Genomic DNA, 22,517 nt, shown 5'->3' with positions numbered 1-22,517 from the left:
GGTTTGCTTGTTGGCTTCAATCGTGATCCGTAGGCCGTTCTCTTTGAAAATTTGGCATATGCGCTTCTTGGTATTCTCGCTGCTCCTTGGCGAGGCGCGACACACTGCCAGTCCGTCATCACGGTAAATACCAAGGTTCAGATTGAGGCTAGCGAGCTGGGAGAGGAGGAAACTCCCAACGAGTTCACACGTTTCTGCTCCGTCAAAACTTCCCATAGTGACGTCAAATGTTGCATTGTTCTTTTTTTGCCATGGTGTACTGTTGTGGATGAGAATGGAGTTTTTTGCGTGGATGATGATGTTTCTTTCGTTGCCTGTGATTGAGTCGTAGTCTGAGGCGAAGTCTAGTGCTTGAGTCAGTAGGTCTTGCGTGATGGAAGGGTAAAATTACTCGATATCAAAGGAGATAAAGTTGTGCTGTTGTTTGTCTTGGATGTTGTTGAACCATTTGATTACTGCTGCTGTATTTCTCCATTGGTTGAGTGGTGTTTTGTCCTTGATTTTTGTGTTGACTCTGTCCAGGATTATTTTGCTGATTTTTCCTATTTCAGATTTAGTTGGGTTTATTAGTCGGCATGTTGGGTTATTTGCGAAGTTGGGTTTGTGGTCCTTCAATGTGATGAAGGCTTCCTTATTGGCTGTGGCGTCCACCCTGTCCTCAATGTCCAGTTCAGCCGCGATCCTTTTATTTTCCAGGTGGATGTTCTGTAAGGTGTTGGGTTGCGCTTTTTTGTATGATTTGGTGATGCTTCTGTCCAGTAAGGTGTGGTGTTCTGGTATGTCCATTCTGTAGAAGTTTGTGGTTTTATCGGCAGCTATGATGAGGTTGTTTACTTTCTTGATGCGCTCCTCGTCATTTTTCAGCTTGGTGAGGAGTGGGTTGCGGATTGGCTTGAATTTGACTGATTGTATCATTTTGAGCATGTCGTTCTCAAAATCCTTTAGTTCCTCAACTGTGGGTGGGTTCTTGGTAGATTTGAATCCGTAAGTTTCCTTTTGCATTCCTTTTGTTTCAGGGTGGAGGAAAAAATGTGCTTTCCACCGCATCCTTCTTAGGAAGTGTTCCGTCTTTTCTATGAGCCTTAGCTTGTAGTCATTCTGCGCGGGTATGGGAATGTTCTTCGTGGAGTAGTCGATGTTGAATTTTTCCATTTCTGATAGTCGTACAGTGCTCAACAAATGTCAATTTGGAGCGGAGTGTATGTCTTAATAAGGTTATCCAAAAAATAGTGCTCGATACCGTAGTAGAGCGCAATATATGTATGTGTGGGAAAAAATCACAAGACTATTTCATCTCTACAGGCCTGTTTCATGAGGGGGGGTACCCTCAATCGTCAGGAGATTTTAATGGGAGCATTCGCATACCATGGTTTATATAGGGCACAGAGTGGGTGGGTACAGGCTGGCCTAGGGGCGTGGTGATTGGCTCATGTGTTACCTAGGAGGTGTTTCCGTCTATGGCGGCATGCTGTTACATGTAACAGCATGCCGCCATAGACGGAAACACCTCCTAGGTAACACATGAGCCAATCACCACGCCCCTAGGCCAGCATATATATATATATATATATATATATATATATATATATATATATATATATATATATATATAGAGTTATATATAATTATATATATATATATATATATATATATATATATATATATATAGTTATATATATAGTTTTATATATATATATATATATATATATATATATAAAACTATATATATAACTATATATATATATATATATATATATATATATATAATTATTTATAACTCTATATATATATATATATATATATATATATATATATATATATATATATATATATATATAGAGTTATATATAATTATATATATATATATATATATATAGTTATATATATAGTTTTATATATATATATATATATATATATATATATATATATATATATATATATATATATATATATATGCGCACTAATTGACTGAAAGAGCACGCACTTGGCGCAATAATGTCACGTTATTGATGGAAAAATGCATTTTTAGACCATATGATTTGCCTGAGTGGCTAGGAGACCCCAAGAGTAATAAGCGGTTGCCTTCTTGCCTTTCTATTAAGAACAATAAACTAGTTTTTAGTATAAGTTTGATGGTTTCAAGAAATGTAATGCCGAGCGCATATCATTATGTAAAGATAATGGCACTAACATTTACTTCATTTAAGAATATTTTTCAACATATTTTTTTTTCCTACCAAGAAAAGTGCATTTATTATTAGTGAAAAAATATACTTGTTTTAAGGTATTTTTGGGTTCATTGAGGTTAGCTAATTTTAACATGTTTTGTAAAGTCTTGACAAGCCAAATTTTCTTGTTCTATTGGCAGATAATTTTGCTTAGTAAAATACCCCTAATTTTTGTAAAAAAAAATTCTTGTTTTTGAACACTGACTTTTTGCAGTGTACTATGACAAGTTTAAACTCTTACATCCCTTGTGGATACATTTGAAGACTGCATTATTCATCGCCGCTGAAAAGGTGAGGGACCTCTTACAAAGTAAGGTGTGAGCCTGCTGTGCTGGTGTATTACGATCGCCCGCTTTCTTTGCAAAGAAAAGATGGATAGAAACAAAACTGAAGATCAATGAGATTCAAGTGAGACGATACTCAGGCTTTAGTTTTTTTTTTGGCGCCAAACAATGCACTTGAAACAGCATGTGTTGCGGAGAGATTTCTTTAAGAGCACTCTCGGTGAATGCAATCAATAGTTCACCTTGCGCGACATTTTAACGGTTTAAAACCGTCCATAGGCCTGACATGTAACCCCGTCTGGGTAGGGCGCGATATATGCAGGTGGACGGCGGCAGCCAGAGCGATAGGAATGGCCTTCAGCTCCGACCAGGGTAATTCAGCTTCCTGATAAATAGCGTGATGTTTACTTGGGGACTCCATAGGTGTAATCCCTGAGAGCACTATTTTTCAAGTGTTAACGCCATTGGCGTTGTTAGGCCTATTTTAGGGGGGCTCAAGCCCCCCTAAAATATTCTTAAATAATTTGGTGTTTTTTTGGGTTTTTTTTTACAAATAAATGCCGACATATTCATTATAAAGTGGCCCAAATATGAGTTTAAATAAATAATCATATACCCTGTTATTATTCACTCAGTTTCCCCTCACTTCGTAGCGTAAGGTAGAGAGCCCCTTTCGTGCGTCGGTATCCAATCCATTGCACTTGTTCATATAGAAAATGCCCACATCACTCAAATTCCAGCCCGCATTTTCTCTGCGACCTTGCTTGCGGTCCTGCAGGTGTACGAAGCACATTATCTTCCTTTACAATCAGTGAAGCTGCACAAAACCTTGTGTGTGCAATTGTAAATCATTTATTTTTTAAGTTTTGTGTTTCTTGTAGAATCTATATAAAGTAAAATACATAAGCCTATTGTTAAAATAATGAAAAAAACATCATTAAATATATTTGTTTTATTGTAGTGTTACATTAATAGCTGTTTTATTATTATAGGATGGCTTGTTAAACATTTAATAGGATTTTCGGAGGGAGGAAAAACCAAGACATTTAATATAAAATGTAAAATGAATAAATAAATAAAAAGAAAAAGAAAATATATGGTTAAAAGCCATTGTCCCGGGGAGCATTTCATTTCGTCCCGTGCATTTAAAAAAAATAATAATAATAACAATGAATAATTTCTAAGTCTTTGTTAGCCGTTTGTGAAGTTTTGTGCCCGTGCGTAACATTCGCTCGCATCCTGTGCATCTCCTGGGGGCAAAGCCCCCCCTGTCCTTAAAAGCTAGTGACGCCCCTGGTTAACGCCGATCAAAAGATCAATCGACCAAGTTGATTTAATGATCTCATTCATCCTCATCTAAATGTGAAACCTACTCCAGACGCCCCCCCCTTTCCGGGACGTTCTATAAATACCAACTCCGGTTGACATTTTCTTGGAAATGTGTCTCTCTGCTTATCTCCATGCGGGCCAAAAGCCACTCCGCACACAAGAACGGTTGTTTGACACCCTTTTTATTAGTTAATTGCGAAAGTAAACTCCTAATCTGAACCTTTACACTCCGCTTCCTCGTAAATCTGTATCGCGGCGCGGCGTTATTTGTAGTCCCCGTATCTAATTGCCGGGCGAGCGCTCAATCTTTCCGCGATAGCGGAGATTTTAGGAGGCAGATGCTTCCTCTCCTGCCACAGGCCTCATTTATGACAACTTGTAGATTAAACATCAGAGAGAAGATGGTTGGAGATGATAAAAAAAAAAAAAAAAAAAAAGGAGGAAAATTGCTCTTGCTTGACATGAAGTCGTTTATTTTTCTGAAATCAACCCAAAATGTATTCAAGTCACTTAAGATGAAGTGAACTATATTTATATAGCGCTTTTCTCTAGTGACTCAAAGCGCTTTTACATTGTGAAACCCAATATCTAAGTTACAGGAGGAGGACAGAGTGTTGGTACACAGAACATCAGAGGGTCAAATGTGCGAGAAAATGAGAGCAGACAGTGTAGACAAACAATGTTGCAACCTTAAGTGGTGTTCGGGTCTGTGGGACCCGTTTTCATTTTTTATTACAAGAAAACTTATACAATTCATTTTTCAAACTAAAACTCACTGACTTTGGCTCATTTTCTGTGAAGAACATATATCAGAATACATATTTAATGACCACACACCATACACCCCCCCTACACATTTCTATTTCATATACGATGTCCGGGTCCACTGGACCCGGGGCTAATCGAAGTGTGGGAATTGATGTTCTGTGTACCACACACACATACATAAACACACACGCACACGCACACACCACAGGTCTAGACAGGAGGAGGACAGAGTGTAGGTACGCAGAACATCAGAGCGTCAAATGTGCGATAAAATGAGAGCAGACGGTGTTGACAAACAATGTTGTAACCTTATGTGGTGTTCAGGTCTGTGGGACCCGTTTTCATTTTTTATTAAAAGAAAACTTATACAATTCATTTTTCAAACTGAGACTCACTGACTTTGGCTCATTTTCTGTGAAGAACATTTATATCAGAATACATATTTAATGACCACACACCATACACCCCCCCATACACATTTCTATTACATATAAGATGTCCGGGTCAACTGGACCCGGGGCTAATAGAAGTGTAGAAATTGATGTTCAAACACACGCACACGCAGCAGGCCTAGACAGGAGGAGGACAGAGTGTAGGTACACAGAACATCAGAGGGTCAAATGTGCGAGAAAATGAGAGCAGACAGTGTCGGCAAACAATGTTGCAACTTTGTGTGGGAACCGCAGGTGCAGAAACACAAATTACACACTGTAATTACTGGACTACAATACATTCAATGACTGTAAATAATGTAAAAACAAGAGTATAAAGAAGTCATACTGTTTGTTCATACTACTGTCACTACTCAACTGCCAAAAGAACTGTAGACACCTTAAAGGGGAACATTATCACAATTTCAGAAGGGTTAAAACCATTAAAAATCAGTTCCCAGTGGCTTATTTTATTTTTCGAAGTTTTTTTCAAAATTTTACCCATCACGCAATAACCCTAAAACAAGCTTCAAAGTGCCTGATTTTAACCATCGTTATATACACCTGTCCATTTTCCTGTGACGTCACATAGTGATACCAACACAAATGAACAGCAAGGTAAAGCGACATTAGCTCGGATTCAGACTCGGATTTCAGCGGCTTAACACTGTCTGATAAGATAATTACTAACAACTATGAACTAGGTTTACAGCATATGAAATACATTTGGCAACAACATGCACTTTGAGAGTGCAGACAGCCCATTTCAGGCGCGCTAAGAACATATATTTTTCCACAATTTCAGCACTCAGGTTAACCATACCTAAATAGACACAAAATACTGCATTACACAAGACTACCCGAATGTACTCGTATGATTGAAAAAAATAAATGCTTTTAAGCTAAATTATTGGTAAACACAGTTTATGTGTAATAATTTATGTAAAACCGCGAGTAATGAATAAAGTTTTCATCAATTAATATATTCTGTAGACATACCCTCATCCGCTCTCTTTTCCTTAAAGCTGATCTGTCCAGTTTTGGAGTTGATGTCAGCAGGCCAGGGAAGCTAGGGTCGATATTCTTCTCTTGATCATCTTCGGTGGCATAACGGACGGTGTGAGCCAAGACATCCAGGGGGTTTAGCTCGCTCGTCTGCGGGAACAAACTGCCGCCATCGCTTGCCGAGCTACCGAGGTCCTTTGTCCCTGAATTGCTCACACACTCCGGCAGATTCAATGGGGGTCTGGCGGCAGATTTCTTTGACTTTATCTTTGGAAATGCATCTGCTTTGAGTGTCGCAGGATATCCACACATTCTTGCCATCTCTGTCGTAGCATAGCTTTTGTCTGTAAAGTGTGCGGAACAAACAACTGACCATTTCGTCGGCTTTCCCCACACCCTCGTATTTTGAACAAATTTCGTCCAATTTCTTGCCACTTTCGCATCTTTGGGCCACTGGTGCAACTTGAATCCGTCCCTGTTCGTGTTGTTACACCCTCCGACAACACACCGACGAAAGTGAGAAAATGGCGGATTGCTTCCCGATGTGACGCGTCATCGCTCTGAGAGCGAATAATAGAAAGGCGTTTAATTCGCCAAAATTCACCCATTTAGAGTTCGGAAATGGGTTAAAAAAATATATGGTCTTTTTTCTGCAACATCAAGGTATATATTGACGCTTACATAGGTCTGGTGATAATGTTCCCCTTTAATATTTATGACTTCCTATACTGTATATACTGTGTATACTGTATATACTGTTATACTATTTCATATTGCACTGGTACTGTATGTGACTACTGTACTTTTACTTGTACCGATACTTCTACCATAACTACTGGGACTTATTGTCTTGTAATTAATGTACATCAGAGCTATACAAACTGTTGTATTGTTTGTATTTAGTGTATTAGCTTCAGCAACTAGTGTTTGGATCCCACTGTACGCAATATCTGAAGAGCATGGACCAAAGCATTTCACTGTGGTGTACTCTGCATGTGACGAATAAAACCCTTGAACCTTGAACCTTGAACAAAAGAAGAATCCCTGTGGGATGCAGAAACTGGCAGAGAAATGTTCCGTGTCAACGTTCATATTATTGTTACTCAGCCAGCGTTTGTGGGTCTGATGGACCCGTTGCATTTTGTGGCTTTTAATGCCTCACAATCAAACACTTTTATGTTAAGATCCTGTTTATTGGGATAAGGTAAACATCTGTTCAGTATTTTAACATAAAAGTGTTGGATTGTGAGGCATTTGTCAGGTTTGTCACTGACAGTTCAGTTAGGTTTTGGTTTTTCCTGTCTTTGTTTCCTGTCAGCGCTCTTATTTTGGTTATTTCCTGATTATCTCCCTGAGTGCTTTGTCCCCTCAGCTGTGGCTGATTGGCACCTGGCCACACCTGGTGTCAATCAGCCAGCTGCTATTTGAACCTGCCTTCCTCTCCAGTCAGTGCTGGATTATTGTCACTACTACCTGTCATAATACTTGTCGTTGTAGCTCTGTCTACTTTTGTTCACTCTGCTCATGTCATAGTTCCTTCGTGTCACAGTAAGTGTTTTTGTTTCTTGTCGAAAGTTAGCCTTTGTGCTATTTTAGTTCATGGCCAAGTTTGTTCTCCGCCTTGTGTGCGCCTTTTGTTTGTTTTTTTTGCTATAGTGTTAAATTAAATTATGTTTTCCTGGACAAAGCCTGCCATCTCTGCATCTTGGGGTTCGTCACCAACACACTTTGACAGCATTAAAAGCCACAAAATGCAACGGGTCCATCAGACCCACAAACGCTGGCTGAGTAACAACAATATGAACATTACACAAGGGTTAAACAGGTGGGTAAAGGTGTCCTTGGGCAGGACAAACGCCAGTGACTAGGATGGTGGAAGCGGGGATCGAACCTGCAACCCTTCAGTTGCTGGCACGGCCACTCTACCGACCGAGCTATGCCACCTATAATATATGTTATTCATTTGCAGAAATAACGCTTGTCAGAGTATCCAGGCAGATAAACGTTTTGGTCAGTCTAAAAAGAGATGGACAGCTAGTACCAGTAAGCAATCAATGGCTAGAAGTGGCGGCTGCTGGTCGTTCAAGGAGGGGAAGCTCACTTTTGGCCTATCTGTGAGTGCTTTGGGACACTGGAGGGGCGCACAGCAGCACTCGTTGCTCATTAGGGAGAGTAACTGCAGAAGAGCACAGTCTCTAATAACACCAGGGATAGATGCTAGATTTGCCGCTGGTTGTACAGTATTTAACAAAAAAAAAAAAAAACAAGCCCTAAGAGGATTGGAAGAATCTGCAGTTCAGCTCGGAACAATGGAATAAAACGCGACACCCGCTCAGTGGCCTTGTGGTTGGAGTGTCCGCCCGAGTCATACCAAAGACTATAAAAATGGGACCCATTACCTCCCTGCTTGGCACTCAGCATCAAGGGTTGGAATTGGGGGTTAAATCACCAAAATGATTCCCGAGCGCGGCCACCGCTGCTGCTCACTGCTCCCCTCACCTCCCAGGGGGTGGAACAAGGGGATGGGTCAAATGCAGAGGGGATAAAAACTTCTCCCTATCGGCATATTATGTATGCCCTCAAACAATATTCCCTCTAATTTTCCATGTGCGTGAGCAAACGCTAAAACTCTTTGAGCATTCAGTGGAGCACATTTGAGCGACGTCAGACGTGCACAGTGTAGCCACACCTGTCCCAAACCTGACTAAATAACAACTTAAATGTTTTATTATTATAATCAAATGACAGCAGCCATTTCCATATTGTCTAATATAAGTGTTTTGGCCCACTTACAATGACAATAACAAAAGATTGTCATGTCTGTGTTGATCATGTTTTTGTTTGGCCATGTGCTGTTTGGTTTTGGACTCTTTTTAGTTCCTGCTTTTCACTCCCTTGTCTTGTTTCCATGGTTACCCATTAGTTTCACCTGTTCCACGTGTGGACTCATTGTGCACTCTTGTTTGTCACCATAGCACCCCATTAGTTTTCACCTGTCATGTCACACACCTGTTTTGAGTCACGCACCTGTTGTTAATCATGTCTGTGTTATTTAAGCTTTTCATTTTCTGTTGTTCGTCCTGGTGTCATATCCTTTCTAACCATGCTATCCTCTCGTATCAAGCCATGTTCACAGTCCCATGCAACCGTAAGTGTTTTTATTTCGTGTTCACAGTTTCTGCCTTTGTGCAAGTTTTGTTTTCATCTGCCAAGTTTTTTACCTCCGCCATTGTGCGCGCCTTTTGTTTGCTTCTGTTTTGTAGTTTGTTAGTGTTTAAAATAAATCATGTACCCACCTTCAAGCCATGTCCGATCCAAGTTCACTTGCATCTCGGGAAAACAATCACTCCATAGTCCACGTTCTGACAAAGATATTGTTTTTCATGAGCTGTGTACTAGTATTGTATGTCTGGGTGGGTTTTGGAAATAAGTTTGTACCCCTTTCAGATATCGCATTTAGTTCCCACTAAAACATTCACATGTTGCACAATGAGATGTAAACATGGGATCATGTGTACATTCCTGTAGCTTTCTGTTTGTAAAATATATCTTTATTAGCATTTATTTAATATAATAACATAATTTCATGATTCATATTTATAAATTACGATTAAATAAAGAATGTTTTATTCTTTTTTTTCCACTGAAACTGGTGGGGTTCGGTACCTCCAACAAGGTTAAGAACCACTGCCATAGAGACTTACACGGGCAGAGTCCGTGCTGCTGCCAAGATAAGAAGGATCGTGTCAAAAGGCAAACTGATTCCTGCTCAACAATCAAGCGCATTCTAGTACACGTTTCATGCAGTTTTAAGTCTACTTATTTATGTTTAACGATGGATATTATTATTGCATGTGACAGTGAAGTTCAATTTGGATTTGCCACTAATGGCTTTACCCTCATGCATGACTAGAATCAGAATCATTTTTTTCGCTATGTATGTTTAACATACGAGGAATTTGACTCTTTGCACAATGTAAACAACAAATATTAACAATGAACTAAAATATAAACAAGTACTTATACTCAAGGCTAATACAATACTGTAATAGTTCAATGGGGAAAAGAGCACCAGATAATTCCAGGGTTCTTTCTCGGTAGCAGGTCTGACTGTACATTGTCCAATGAAAAGAGCTCCATATTTATTTGTCTTATTCAATTTGCCACAGGTTTTCTCTTTTTTAATAATAAAAAAAAAAAAAAAAGTTGTTTTTTTTAAACAAATTTGGAGGTATGTGTTTGTCTACGGTTGGCAGTGAAAGCTGAGAGAATCAAATTCATGCCGGAGGATTTAAAACCATTTATTTCACCATTCTCTTGCAGGAAATCCAGTATACTGACATTGACTACATACTCAAGGCTAATACAATACTGTAATAGTTCAATGGGGAAAAGAGCACCAGATAATTCCAGGGTTCTTTCTCGGTAGCAGGTCTGACTGTACATTGTCCAATGAAAAGAGCTCCATATTTATTTGTCTTATTCAATTTGCCACAGGTTTTCTCTTTTTTAATAATTAAAAAAAAAAAAAAAGTTGTTTTTTTTAAACAAATTTGGAGGTATGTGTTTGTCTACGGTTGGCAGTGAAAGCTGAGAGAATCAAATTCATGCCGGAGGATTTAAAACCATTTATTTCACCATTCTCTTGCAGGAAATCCAGTATACTGACATTGACTACATGGAGGATAAGAAAATCTTCACCTATGACAAAGTCAAGTTCCATGACCTGCCGCAGTTTGCTGACTACCTTCACGAGAAGGGACAGAAATACATCCCCATCCTGGTAGGAACTCACAATCAAGAAAAATAAATGACCAATAAAAGACAGGTCTATTGAACTCTTGCAGATGCCAGAGTTCAATAAACAATGGCAGAAAGCAGTGTATTCATATCATATACAAACAGGGTCTGGTAGCTACCGTTTTGTCGCCATCTGGTGGCCAAATAAATTACCTCAAACACTAATTATACGGGCTAAAAATCAGCTCAGCATTTACTAATATGACCCAACCCAAACAACCTTCCTTAGTCATGGTGCGGAAAAAAACAAAATAAATCAAACAGCACAAAAAGTCAACAAACATGGTCACAGAGAACACAACCTGCTCATTGACATTTGTGGATATTATAGAAAACGTCCAATTAACATTAAAAAAACAAATCTAAATATCACCGATTTAAATACATTACAAGGGATGCTGGGGAATAATGCAAAACTCTCTCGCCACACTTATCCATTTTAGCTGCTTGATATTTCTGATTGATTAAAAAAACTTCATGGAGGTAGGAGTTGAACTTTTACGTCCTCTTAATAACCAATTATAACAATTATTAATTACAGTATTTTTCGGATTATAAGTCGCAGTTTTTTTCATAGTTTGGGCGGGGGCGCGACTTATACTCAGGAGCGACTTATGTGTGAAATTATTAACACATTACCGTAAAATATCAAATAATATTATTTAGCTCATTCACGCATGCGGCTCTTTAGCGCCGCCCTAGTGGCTCTCTGGAGCTTTTTCAAAAATGTATGAAAAATGGAAAAAGATGAGGGGAACGTTTTTTTTTTGTTAGTTTTAATATGGTTTCCGTAGGAGGACAAACATGACGCAAACCTCCCTAATTGTTATAAAGCACACTGTTTATATTAAACATGCCTCACTGATTCTAGTATTTGGCGAGCGGCGTTTTGTCCTACTCATTTTGACGGTCCTTGAACTCACCGTAGTTTGTTTACATATATAACTTTCTCCGACTTTCTAGGACGTGTTTTATGCCACTTCTTTTTCCGTCTCATTTTGTCCACCAAACTTTTAACGATGTGCATGAATGCACAAAGGTGAGTTTTGTTGATGTTATTGACTTGTGTGGAGTGCTAATCAGACATATTTGGTCACTGCATGACTGCAAGCTAATCGATGCTAACATGCTATTTAGGCTAGCTATATGTACATATTGCATCATTATGCCTCGTTTGTAGGTATATTTGAGGTCATTTAGTTTCCTTTAAGTCATCTTAATTCAATTTGTAGCTCATGACACACTATCTGTATGTAATATGGCTTTTAATTTTTTGCGGCTCAAGACAGATTTGTTTTTGTATTTTTGGTCCAATATGGCTCTTTCAACATTTTGGGTTGCCGACCCCTGGACTAGAAGTATACAATTTAATGGGATTTAGCGATTATGAGTGACAGATTGTTTGGTAAATGTATAGCATGTTCTATATGTTATAGTTATTTGAATGACTCTTACCATAATATGTTACGTTAACATACCAGGCACGTTCTCAGTTGGTTATTTATGCATCATATAACATACACTTATTCAGCCTGTTGTTCGCTATTCTTTATTTATTTTATAAATTGCCTTTCAAATGTCTATTCTTGGTGTTGGGTTTTATCAAAAAAATGTCCCCAAAAAATGTGACGTATACTCCAGTGCGACTTATATGTTTTTTTCCTTCTTTATTATGCATTTTCGGCCTGTGCGACTTATACTCCGGAGCGACTTATACTCCGAAAAATACGATATATATCGATTATATTATGATAATAATGTGTACTCATATATCGTTACTTTGCATGCAGTCGGCTTTAAACCCCGGACAAATTGTTCAGTCCCAATGCGGCCCCTCAGTCACAAATTTTGGACGCCCCTGGTCTAGAGATGTATACATGCAAGTTGTTGTCCTGTCACTCACATGCAGGGGCGCCGCTAGGGATTTTGGGCCCCATGAAAAGAATCTTTACAGGGCCCCCAACACAGTGTCATTATTTTTTCTGTACTATAATTTCATCATCATTAGGGGCCTCTCTGGGCCCCCCTCCATCATGGGCCCCTAGAATCCGTCTCCTTTACCCCCCCTTTTCGGCGCCCCTGCTCACATGAGATACGGCCATAACAACAGAGGCATCAAACAACTATCCAGCGTCTAAGAAATATGGTGTCTTATTATTTTAGTTAATGAAAACGCTGAAATTGAGGCTGCACCAATCGGCCTACGATTAATGTTAAAAAGTATATATTTTGCTTTCTTTGAATTCCATGCTGTTAATGGCTGTCTAAGTGGCCCAGGTAAAGTCTTTGTTTAGGTCTGGGTCCACTTGTTTCCTCATCGGGGTGACTTCGACTTGAATGTATCGACACTTTTTTGTTTAGCATTGCGTGAGCCTTCAAAGTAGTTCCTAACGCCAGATATGAAGTATGGTGGAGGATCTTTGAGTTTCGGTATATTTCCTTAAAGGGGAACATTATCACCAGACCTATGTAAGCGTCAATATATACCTTGATGTTGCAGAAAAAAGACCATATATTTTTTTAGCCGATTTCCGAACTCTAAATGGGTGAATTTTGACGAATTAAACGCCTTTCTATTATTCGCTCTCGGAGCGATGACGTCACATCGGGAAGCAATCCGCCATTTTCTCAAACACATTACAAACACCGAGTCAAATCAGCTCTGTTATTTTCCGTTTTTTCGACTGTTTTCCGTACCTTGGAGACATCATGCCTCGTCGGTGTGTTGTCGGAGGGTGTAACAACACGAATAGGGACGGATTCAAGTTGCACCAGTGGCCCAAAGATGCGAAAGTGGCAAGAAATTGGACGTTTGTTCCGCACACTTGACGGACGAAAGCTATGCTACGACAGAGATGGCAAGAATGTGTGGATATCCTGCGACACTCAAAGCAGATGCATTTCCAACTGGACTGGACGGATCAGCTTTCAGGAAAAGAGAGCGGATGAGGGTATGTCTACAGAATATATTAATTGTTGAAAACTGGGCTGTCTGCACTCTCAAAGTGCATGTTGTTGCCAAATGTATTTCATATGCTGTAAACCTAGTTCATAGTTGTTAGTTTCCTTTAATGCCAAACAAACACATACCAATCGTTGGTTAGAAGGCGATCGCCAAATTTGTCCTCGCTTTCTCCCGTGTCGCTGGCTGTCGTGTCGTTTTCGTCGGTTTCGCTTGCATACGGTTCAAACCGATATGGCTCAATAGCTTCAGTTTCTTCTTCAATTTCGTTTTCGCTACCTGCCTCCACACTACAACCATCCGTTTCAATACATTCGTAATCTGTTGAATCACTTAAGCCGCTGAAATCCGAGTCTGAATCCGAGCTAATGTCGCTATAGCTTGCTGTTCTATGCGCCATGTTTGTTTGTATCGGCATCACTGTGTGACGTCACAGGAAAATGGACGGGTGTATATAACGATGGTTAAAATCAGGCACTTTGAAGCTTTTTTTAGGGATATTGCGTGATGGGTAAAATTTTAAAAAAAACTTCGAAAAATAAAATAAGCCACTGGGAACTGATTTTTAATGTTTTTAACCCTTCTAAAATTGTGATAATGTTCCCCTTTAAGTCTGAAACCGTGAATCGTAACTGACTTAACTATTCATGTAGAGAACCGTTGTATTTGGAATTAATTTATGTAAATGATGTACAAAATAAGAACAGGAGGTGAACATACAGTCGTGGTCAAAAGTTTACACACCCTTGTAAAGAACATAATGTCATGGCTGTCTTGAGTTTCCAATCATTTCTAAAACTCTTATTTTTCTGTGATAGAGTGATTGGAGCACATACTTGTTGGTCACAAAAAACATTCATGAAGTTTGGTTCTTTTATGATTGTATTATTTATTAAACAGCTCAATTTTTGTTTCATCTGACCACAGAACTTTCCTCCAGAAGGTCTTATCTTTGTCCATGTGATGTCAGATGAAACAAAAAATAAGCTGTTTGGCCACAATACCCAGCAATATGTTTGTAGGAGAATCCCAGCAACACCAATTCCTACCGTCAAGCATGGTGATGGTAGTATTATGCTCTGGGCCTGTTTTGCTGCCAATAGAACTGGTGCTTTACAGAGAGTAAATAGGACAATGAAAAAGGAGGATTACCTCCAAATTCTTCAGGACAACCTAAAATCATCAGCCCGGAGGTTGGGTCTTAGGCGCAGTTGGGTGTTCCGACAGGACAATGACCCCAAACACGCATCAAAAGTGGTAAAGGAATGGCTAAATTAGGCTAGAATGAAGGTTTTAGAATGACCTTCCCAAAGTCCTGACTTAAACGTGTGGACAATGCTGAAGAAACAAGTCAATGTCAGAAAACCAACACATTTAGCTGAACTGCACCAATTTTGTCAAGAGGAGTGGTCAAAAATTCAAGCAGAAGCTTGTGGATGGCTACCAAAAGCGCCTTATTGCAGTGAAACTTGCCAAGGGACATGTAACCAAATATTAACATTGCTGTATGTATACTTTTGACCCAGAAGATTTGCTCACATGTTCAGTAGACCCATAATAAATTCATAAAAGAACCAAACTTCACGAATGTTTTTTTTTGTGAACAAGTATGTGCTCCAATCACTCTATCACAAAAAAATAAGAGTTGTAGAAATGATTGGAAACTCAAGACAGCCATGACATTATGTTATTTACAAGTGTATGTAAACTTTTGACCACGACTCTATGTGTTAGTGCTGGAATTGCAATGAGGTAGAAAAGGGCTAAAATTAAATAAGCTTTGCTTCTTTCTTACTCCTTTTCAGACATGTGTGATGTATCATTGAAGTTGTACACATTTGAAATAAACTTCAACTAACCAACCAACTGCAGACTAGGGTGGAGTGGTCAATTTCAGATCCTCATCGTCGAAAGTTGACCAAATAAATATAGAATGACGTATTTTTTTTAAATTCATAGTGGTACCAAACTGAGACCAATGTATCAAATGGTTCAGATCCATCTTTGCACCCCCTCGTTTAGTTTTGAGAATTCAACTACTGGGTTAATTTCCAGCTAAATACTGCCGGACTAATACAATTTTGAGAAACACAAACAGATAGTACCGTATTTTTCGGAGTATAATTCGCACCGGAGTATAAGTCGCACCTGCCGAAAATGCATTATAAAGAAGGAAAAAACATATATAAGTCGCACTGGAGCCCGGCCAAACTATGAAAACAACTGCGACTTATAGTCCGAAAAATACTAATTCGGGAATTAAAATGTCAATTATAATAACAGGTAAGTGTTTTGGCAATGACAACATCCTGAAAACAATGCTAACCTATGATTTGATCAGTGACGTGCAGTCAGGGGAGGCAGGTGAGGCTGGGCCTCACGTGCCATCATGGAAAGAAAAAAAATGTAAAAAGAAAAAAAAAAAATTAAATTGTTATATGTATCCAGTGATTATACTATAAAGTTATTTTCCATTTAACTTCACCAGTTTTAGATTATTTTTATTCAAAATCGCTGAATTTTCACATTTCTCTCAAATACTTAGAAGAGACTTGCCGTGAGGCACCAGCCAGTTGAGCCTCACCATGGATTGCGCAATGACTCGGCTAACTGTTGGCCTGCTGTGCAGTGAGACCGTATTGCTATATGAATTATATTATAAATTTCCATAGTTTAGTTAGCTGAGGTATATAATGTACAGTGTATTTTGTCAACAACTGTATGTGTGTAACGTATTTCTTGTGCTGAGCAATCATAAAACGGCTGCGAAGACGCACTGGGTGAGGCTCGCAGTAATCCCGCCTCATGGTGGTAGAGGGCGCTGTGATCCCAGGGATCATTTTTGCGACTACTCGGCTGCAGAATAAGTGACAACAAGCAGAAACAGTTAGCAAGTCAAGTGCAGCGGCAGTGATCGTTTATTTTTTTTCTCTCGCCTGCACTTTTAACATGGAGGATTACATATCTAAAATAAAACAGTTTTCTAAACTGGACTTTCAATCAAAGCAGGAGGTAATAATTAAAGGAAGATCTCCATCGAGACGGAGAGACTTTTAAAACTGAAGAACGAAAAGGAAGACTTCTATAAACAAGTTATCGATGCTATTGTTCAAAAGGAGCTGTGCATGGACTTCATTTATAAGTAAAGGTAAGACCATAATAACGTTTTTTTTATTAAATGTGCTTTTTTGTGTGCTACAGTTTGTATGTGTAAAGTTAAAGTTAAGTTAAAGTACCAATGATTGTCACACACACACACTAGGTGTGGTGAAATTTGTCCTCTGCATTTGCGGCGCCGCCCCCGGGAATAATTGTAGGTGATTTAACCCCCAATTCCAACCCTTGATGCTGAGTGCCAAGCAGGGAAGAATGCTGGTATGAGCTTTTAAACATAACCTGTTAACTGCTGCCAATCAAATGGTGAATAAGATACTCTTTAAGGTTCATATGTTTGTAAATCTGACTGTGATGAAGTCAGTGCCTCACCAGCCATCAACCTCACCGCACGTCACTGGATTTGATAAGCCGTTTTTCACTAAATCGAAAGTTTTCTGTAATGTGGGTTGGAGAGTTGCATTTAATAGTGTTTACTTTCCTAATCCTGTGTCTGTCTCCCCAAGGATCCTGCTGTTGGCACCAATAAGAGGGTCGGGGGTGCTCCGTATGAATCCTTCGATCGAGGAACCAAGACGAATGCATGGGTCACTGAAGCAGATGGGAAAACTCCTTTACTGGGAGAGGTGAGACAAGTTAATGCATTGTCATTAAACAATACCATTAGTGGGCCTGTAACTAGGTTCTTATCTTTAGTGCTAATAATGTGTTCTTTTTAACAGACACATAGATTAGCAGTCCATTAGGCTAAATTAAATAAAACCAAAGTTCTGTATGCGAACACAAGTTCGACAAAGGATATCCTTACTACAAGATGAAATAGACATTTTAATTAGGGATGTCCGATAATGGCTTTTTGCCGATATCCGATATTCTGATATTGTCCAACTCTTTAATTATACCGATATCAAACGATATCGATATCAACCGATACCGATATCAACAGATATATACAGTCGTGGAATTAACACATTATAATGCCTAATTTGGTCAACCAGGTATGGTGAAGATAAGGTACTTTAAAAAAAAAATTAATACAATAAAATAAGATGAATAAATTAAAAACATTCTCTTGAATACAAAAGAAAGTAAAACAATATAAAAACAGTTGCATTGAAACTAGTAATTAATGAAAATGAGTACAATTAACTGTTAAAGGTTAGTACTATTAGTGGACCAGCAGCACGCACAATCATGTGTGCTTACGGACTGTATCCCTGCAGACTGTATTGATATATATTGATATATAATGTAGGAACCAGAATATTAAATATAATATAAAAGAAACAACCCTTTTGTGTGAATGAGTGCAAATGAGTGTAAATGGGGGAGGACGGTTTTTTGGGTTTGTGCACTAATTGTAAGTGTATCTTGTGTTTTTTATGTTGATTTAATAAAAAATAAAAATAAAAATAATAATAAATAAATAAAAAAACGATCCCGATATAAAAAAAAAACGATACCGATAATTTCCGATATTACATTTTAAAGCATTTATCGGCCGATAATACCGGCAGGCCGATATTATCGGACATCTCTAATTTTAATCAATTATTCTAAGGGAAAAATGTGGATTTTATCTACAGTACAATGCTCTCTTACTAAGAAACCTTACCAAAAGTTAGACAGAAGGTTTCAGAAATGCTCGTGTCAAACTTTAAGCACTTAAATTGTAGCAGCAATTTTCTAAACCGAAAAAACAAAACACTACAAGGTAGTGTTGTCCCGATACCAATATTTTGGTACCGGTTCCAGTACCAAAATTATTTAGATACTTTTTCTGAATAAAGGGGACGATAAAAAAATTGCATTATTGGCTTTATTTTAATAAAAAAATATTACGGTACATGAAACATATGTTTCTTATTGCAAGTTTGTCCTTAAATAAAATAGTGAACATACGAGACAACTTGTCTTTTAGTAGTAAGTACGCAAACAAAGGCTCCTAATTTAGTCTGCTGACATATGCAGTCATATTGTGTCATTTTCCATTCTATTATTTTGTCAAAATTATTTAGGACACGTGGTAGAAAATTATCTATTATTCTACTTGTTCATTTACTGTTAATATCTGCTTACTTTCTCTTTTAACATGTTCTGTCAACACTTCTGTTAAAATGTAATAATCACTTATTCTTCTGTTGTTTGGATGCTTTACATTAGTTTTGGATAATACCACAAATTTGGGTATCAATCCGATACCAAGTCGTTACAGGATCATACATTGGTCATATTCAAAGTCGTCATGTGTCCAGGGATGTATTTTCTGAGTTTATAAACATAATATACATTTAAAAAAAACCCGAAAGATGTTGTGATGCCAAAAAAATATTGACGTAATCACAGTAGTATCAACTATATACGCTTTTGTACTTGGTATCATTACATTGGATGTCAGGTGTAGATTTAGTGAAGCATGTTTAGCTATTCCTCGTCCTGGAGGGATGATACTTGTAAGAAACTTAGTTTATTTGTCACCAGGTAGGTGAGGATTAGTCATTTAGAAGTAGCTAAAACACTGTGAATGGACGTTAGCCGCTAGCTAGCTAGCCATGTCATAAAGCATCTCTTCCTGAGGGCGTTTCAGTGTTATGACTTCACCTTTATCAGTAGTTTTTAAGAAACTTCTGTTTGAATTTAGTTCCAGACTATCCGTTTGAGATTGTCATTACTGCCACAAGTGGTGGGAAAGGGTATTACAACTGAACACCTCTGCGGCCCATACGACAGCTGAGCAACAGATATTTTTTGGCGGCCCTCTACAGGAAAAGCCCTGCATTGCACACAACTTTTTTAGGAAAAAAAGCGACTCGTGCAAAATAACAAAAATATAGCAAAATATGTAAATCGGCTGCACAACATCAAGGCCGCGGAACAGAGACACGCGGCAGGCTTACACACACACACATGCATCCACAAAAATATACGCCACAAACACATACCTCACCCCCCATCCAACGCCCTTGACGCGAATCCCTTAGGGGTGATGGACGGATGGGCAGTGCCTGAAGAGCTGCAGCCTGCCACCGTGACCCCCCACTCCCTCCCCTCTGTTGCTAGATATCTCGAGATGTACGTTGTAACATGTTTATGTGCTTTACTATGGAGTTTTTTTCAAAATTGTATTTTTTTTACTCATCCTTCCCCAGCGTTGACCTTTTTCCCATCTTTTACGGGGCGCCTTGTGGCGACCCATCAGCGTTTCTGTTCTGTACACTGCAAAAAGTCAGTGTTCAAAAACAAGAAAAAAAATTACAAAAATTTGAGATATTTTACTTGAACTAAGCAAAATGATCTGCCAGTAGAACAAGAAAATTTGGCTTGTCAAGACTTTCCAAAACAAGTAAAATTAGCTATTTTCAATGAACCCAAAAATACCTTAAAATAAGTATATTCTCGCTAATAACAAGTGCACTTTTCTTGGTAGAAAAAAAAAAAGAGACCTTTTTGCTCAAAATGTTGAAAGATATTCTTAAATGAAGTAAATGCTAGTGCCATTATCTTGACATAATGACATGCGCTCTGCATTACATTTCTTGAAACCAGCAAACTTATACTAAAAACTAATTTATTGTTCTTAATGGAAAGGCAACAAGGCAACCGCTTGTTACTCTCTGTGTCTCCTAGCCGCTCAGGCAAATCATATTGTCTAAAAATGCATTTTTCCATCGATAACATGACATCATCGTGCCAAGTGCGTGCTATTTCAGTCAATTAGTGCGCATATATACAGCCCGGCCACCGGCCAATTTTTTTTTTATTGTAATTTTGAAGAATTCATCTGAATGTGCATGTTCAAAATTGTTAGAAATGTCACATGTGAAATGTTTCAATATTAACTGTCAGTTTACTGTACTGTGCCAACTGTACTATTTTATGACTACGTATTTTCTATTCCATTTGGCTGGTCATTCCTTTTTAATTATGAGACAAAATTGTGTCAAAGTCATGATTTGACTTTTCATGCTTGAAATAAGAAGTTATTACTTTTAAAAAAGTAGTTTTACACTTTAGTGTTGATGACACAGCTTTGCAACAGTTGATATTCTAGTTTCAAGCATGTTTTACTCAATATAAGTCATCAAATCTCAGCTACAAGCTTACTGAGATCATTTAGAACCAAAACCCTTAAAACAAGTAAAACACTCTAACATAAAATCTGCTTAGTGAGAAGAATTATCTTATCAGACAGAAAATAAGCAAATATCACCCTTATTTGAGATATTTCATCTTACTTAGATTTCAGTTTTTGCAGTGTAGGTGTGGTGAAATTTGACCCATGCACGGCAAAAAGTCATACAAAAATTAGGGGTATTTTATTTGAACTAAGAAAAATTATCCGCCAATAGAACAAGAAAATTCGGCTCGTCAAGACTTTCCAAAACAATAAAAATTAGCTAACCTCAATGAACCCCAAAATACCTTAAAATAAGTATATTCTCACTAATAACAAGTGCACTTTTCTTGGTAGAAAAAAAAGATATTTTTGCTCAATATGTTGAAAAATATTCTTAAATTAAGTATGATTTTTTTTTTCATGCTTGAAGTAAAAAAATCAGTACTTTAAAAAAGCAGTTTTATACTTGTGAGTGTTGATGACACAGCTTTGCGTCAGTTGATATTCTAGTTTCAAGCATGTTTTACTCAATATAGGTCATCAAATATCACCCTTATTTGAGATATTTAATCTTACTTAGATTTCAGTTTTTGCAGTGTAAGCCTGTTCACTGTTTGTTTGTCTAATCTTGAACGGGTTCGTGCTGAAAAGTTCTGTTGTGCATTGACAATAAAGACCTACCTACCTACCTAAATATAGAAATGTTAACAAAACAACGTAAATAACTTCCGTAAGCAGCTATTCGTGAAATATAAAGCTAGTAGTCAGCGGAGCATAGAGAGGTAGGGCAGCAGTAGAGAGAGACCGAGATGCGCTGTTTGCATTAACAGACAAGAAGAGATGCTTGGAATCGATGCTATCGATATTTAGGTCGATACGCCCACCCCGAGCTCTCACTGGTGCCCTACTGTGGGTTATGGATTCCCACCCAGCACAGGGTAAGCCATACAGCACAGAAAATGGATATACGGATTCCAACCGTACTGAACGTCTGCAGACTGCTTTGAGCCTCTGCATTAAATAATAGGTCACCAATTAAAAGCACATACACAGATGTCAGGGTGACTCGTTGGTCCCAATTTCCATCAAAAGCATAACACTCTCTAATGGAAGTTCAAGCCCCTGGTGTGCTATTTTTCCCCCCCATTCTCCCTGCCCGGCTTGTATTTAAAAGGCTCTCTCCCGCTGCGAAAGGCTGGATATGTGAGGGATAAACTTGCACTGGTCTTATGCTTTTACAGCCTTGTTTTGATTATGCACGCGGTTAGGTCCAATCCCGCCGCTAATCGCCTTTTCATGCTGCTTATAACAGGTCAAACATATGCATTGATTCCACATTAGTATTTAATCTTAAAATGTTCTGCATCAGTGCATCGCAAATGAGGTGCTTGCTCAAGAGAGAGAGAACGACGGGATTTTATGTGCAATTGTGCCTTCTCATTCTATCCATGAAACGCTGTTTTGTTGATTATGTCCGTG

General features: G+C 38.3%; 1 protein-coding gene across 1 annotated transcript in view; it reads left to right on the top strand.

The window, feature by feature from the left end:
- The window catches only part of si (sucrase-isomaltase), a 217,565-nt gene that overhangs the window by 30,671 nt on the left and 164,377 nt on the right, over positions 1-22,517 (top strand). Inside the window, exons 10-11 of the mRNA XM_061925793.1 lie at positions 10,697-10,828; positions 17,428-17,547. Of these exons, the coding sequence (XP_061781777.1) occupies positions 10,697-10,828; positions 17,428-17,547 (252 nt within the window). The remainder of the gene's footprint in view (positions 1-10,696; positions 10,829-17,427; positions 17,548-22,517) is intronic.

This window comes from Nerophis lumbriciformis, linkage group LG30 (assembly GCF_033978685.3).
Source record: "Nerophis lumbriciformis linkage group LG30, RoL_Nlum_v2.1, whole genome shotgun sequence".
Taxonomy (NCBI): Eukaryota; Metazoa; Chordata; class Actinopteri; order Syngnathiformes; family Syngnathidae; genus Nerophis; species Nerophis lumbriciformis.
Note: the sequence above shows the minus strand (reverse complement) of the source record. Positions and strands in the feature narration are given on the sequence as shown.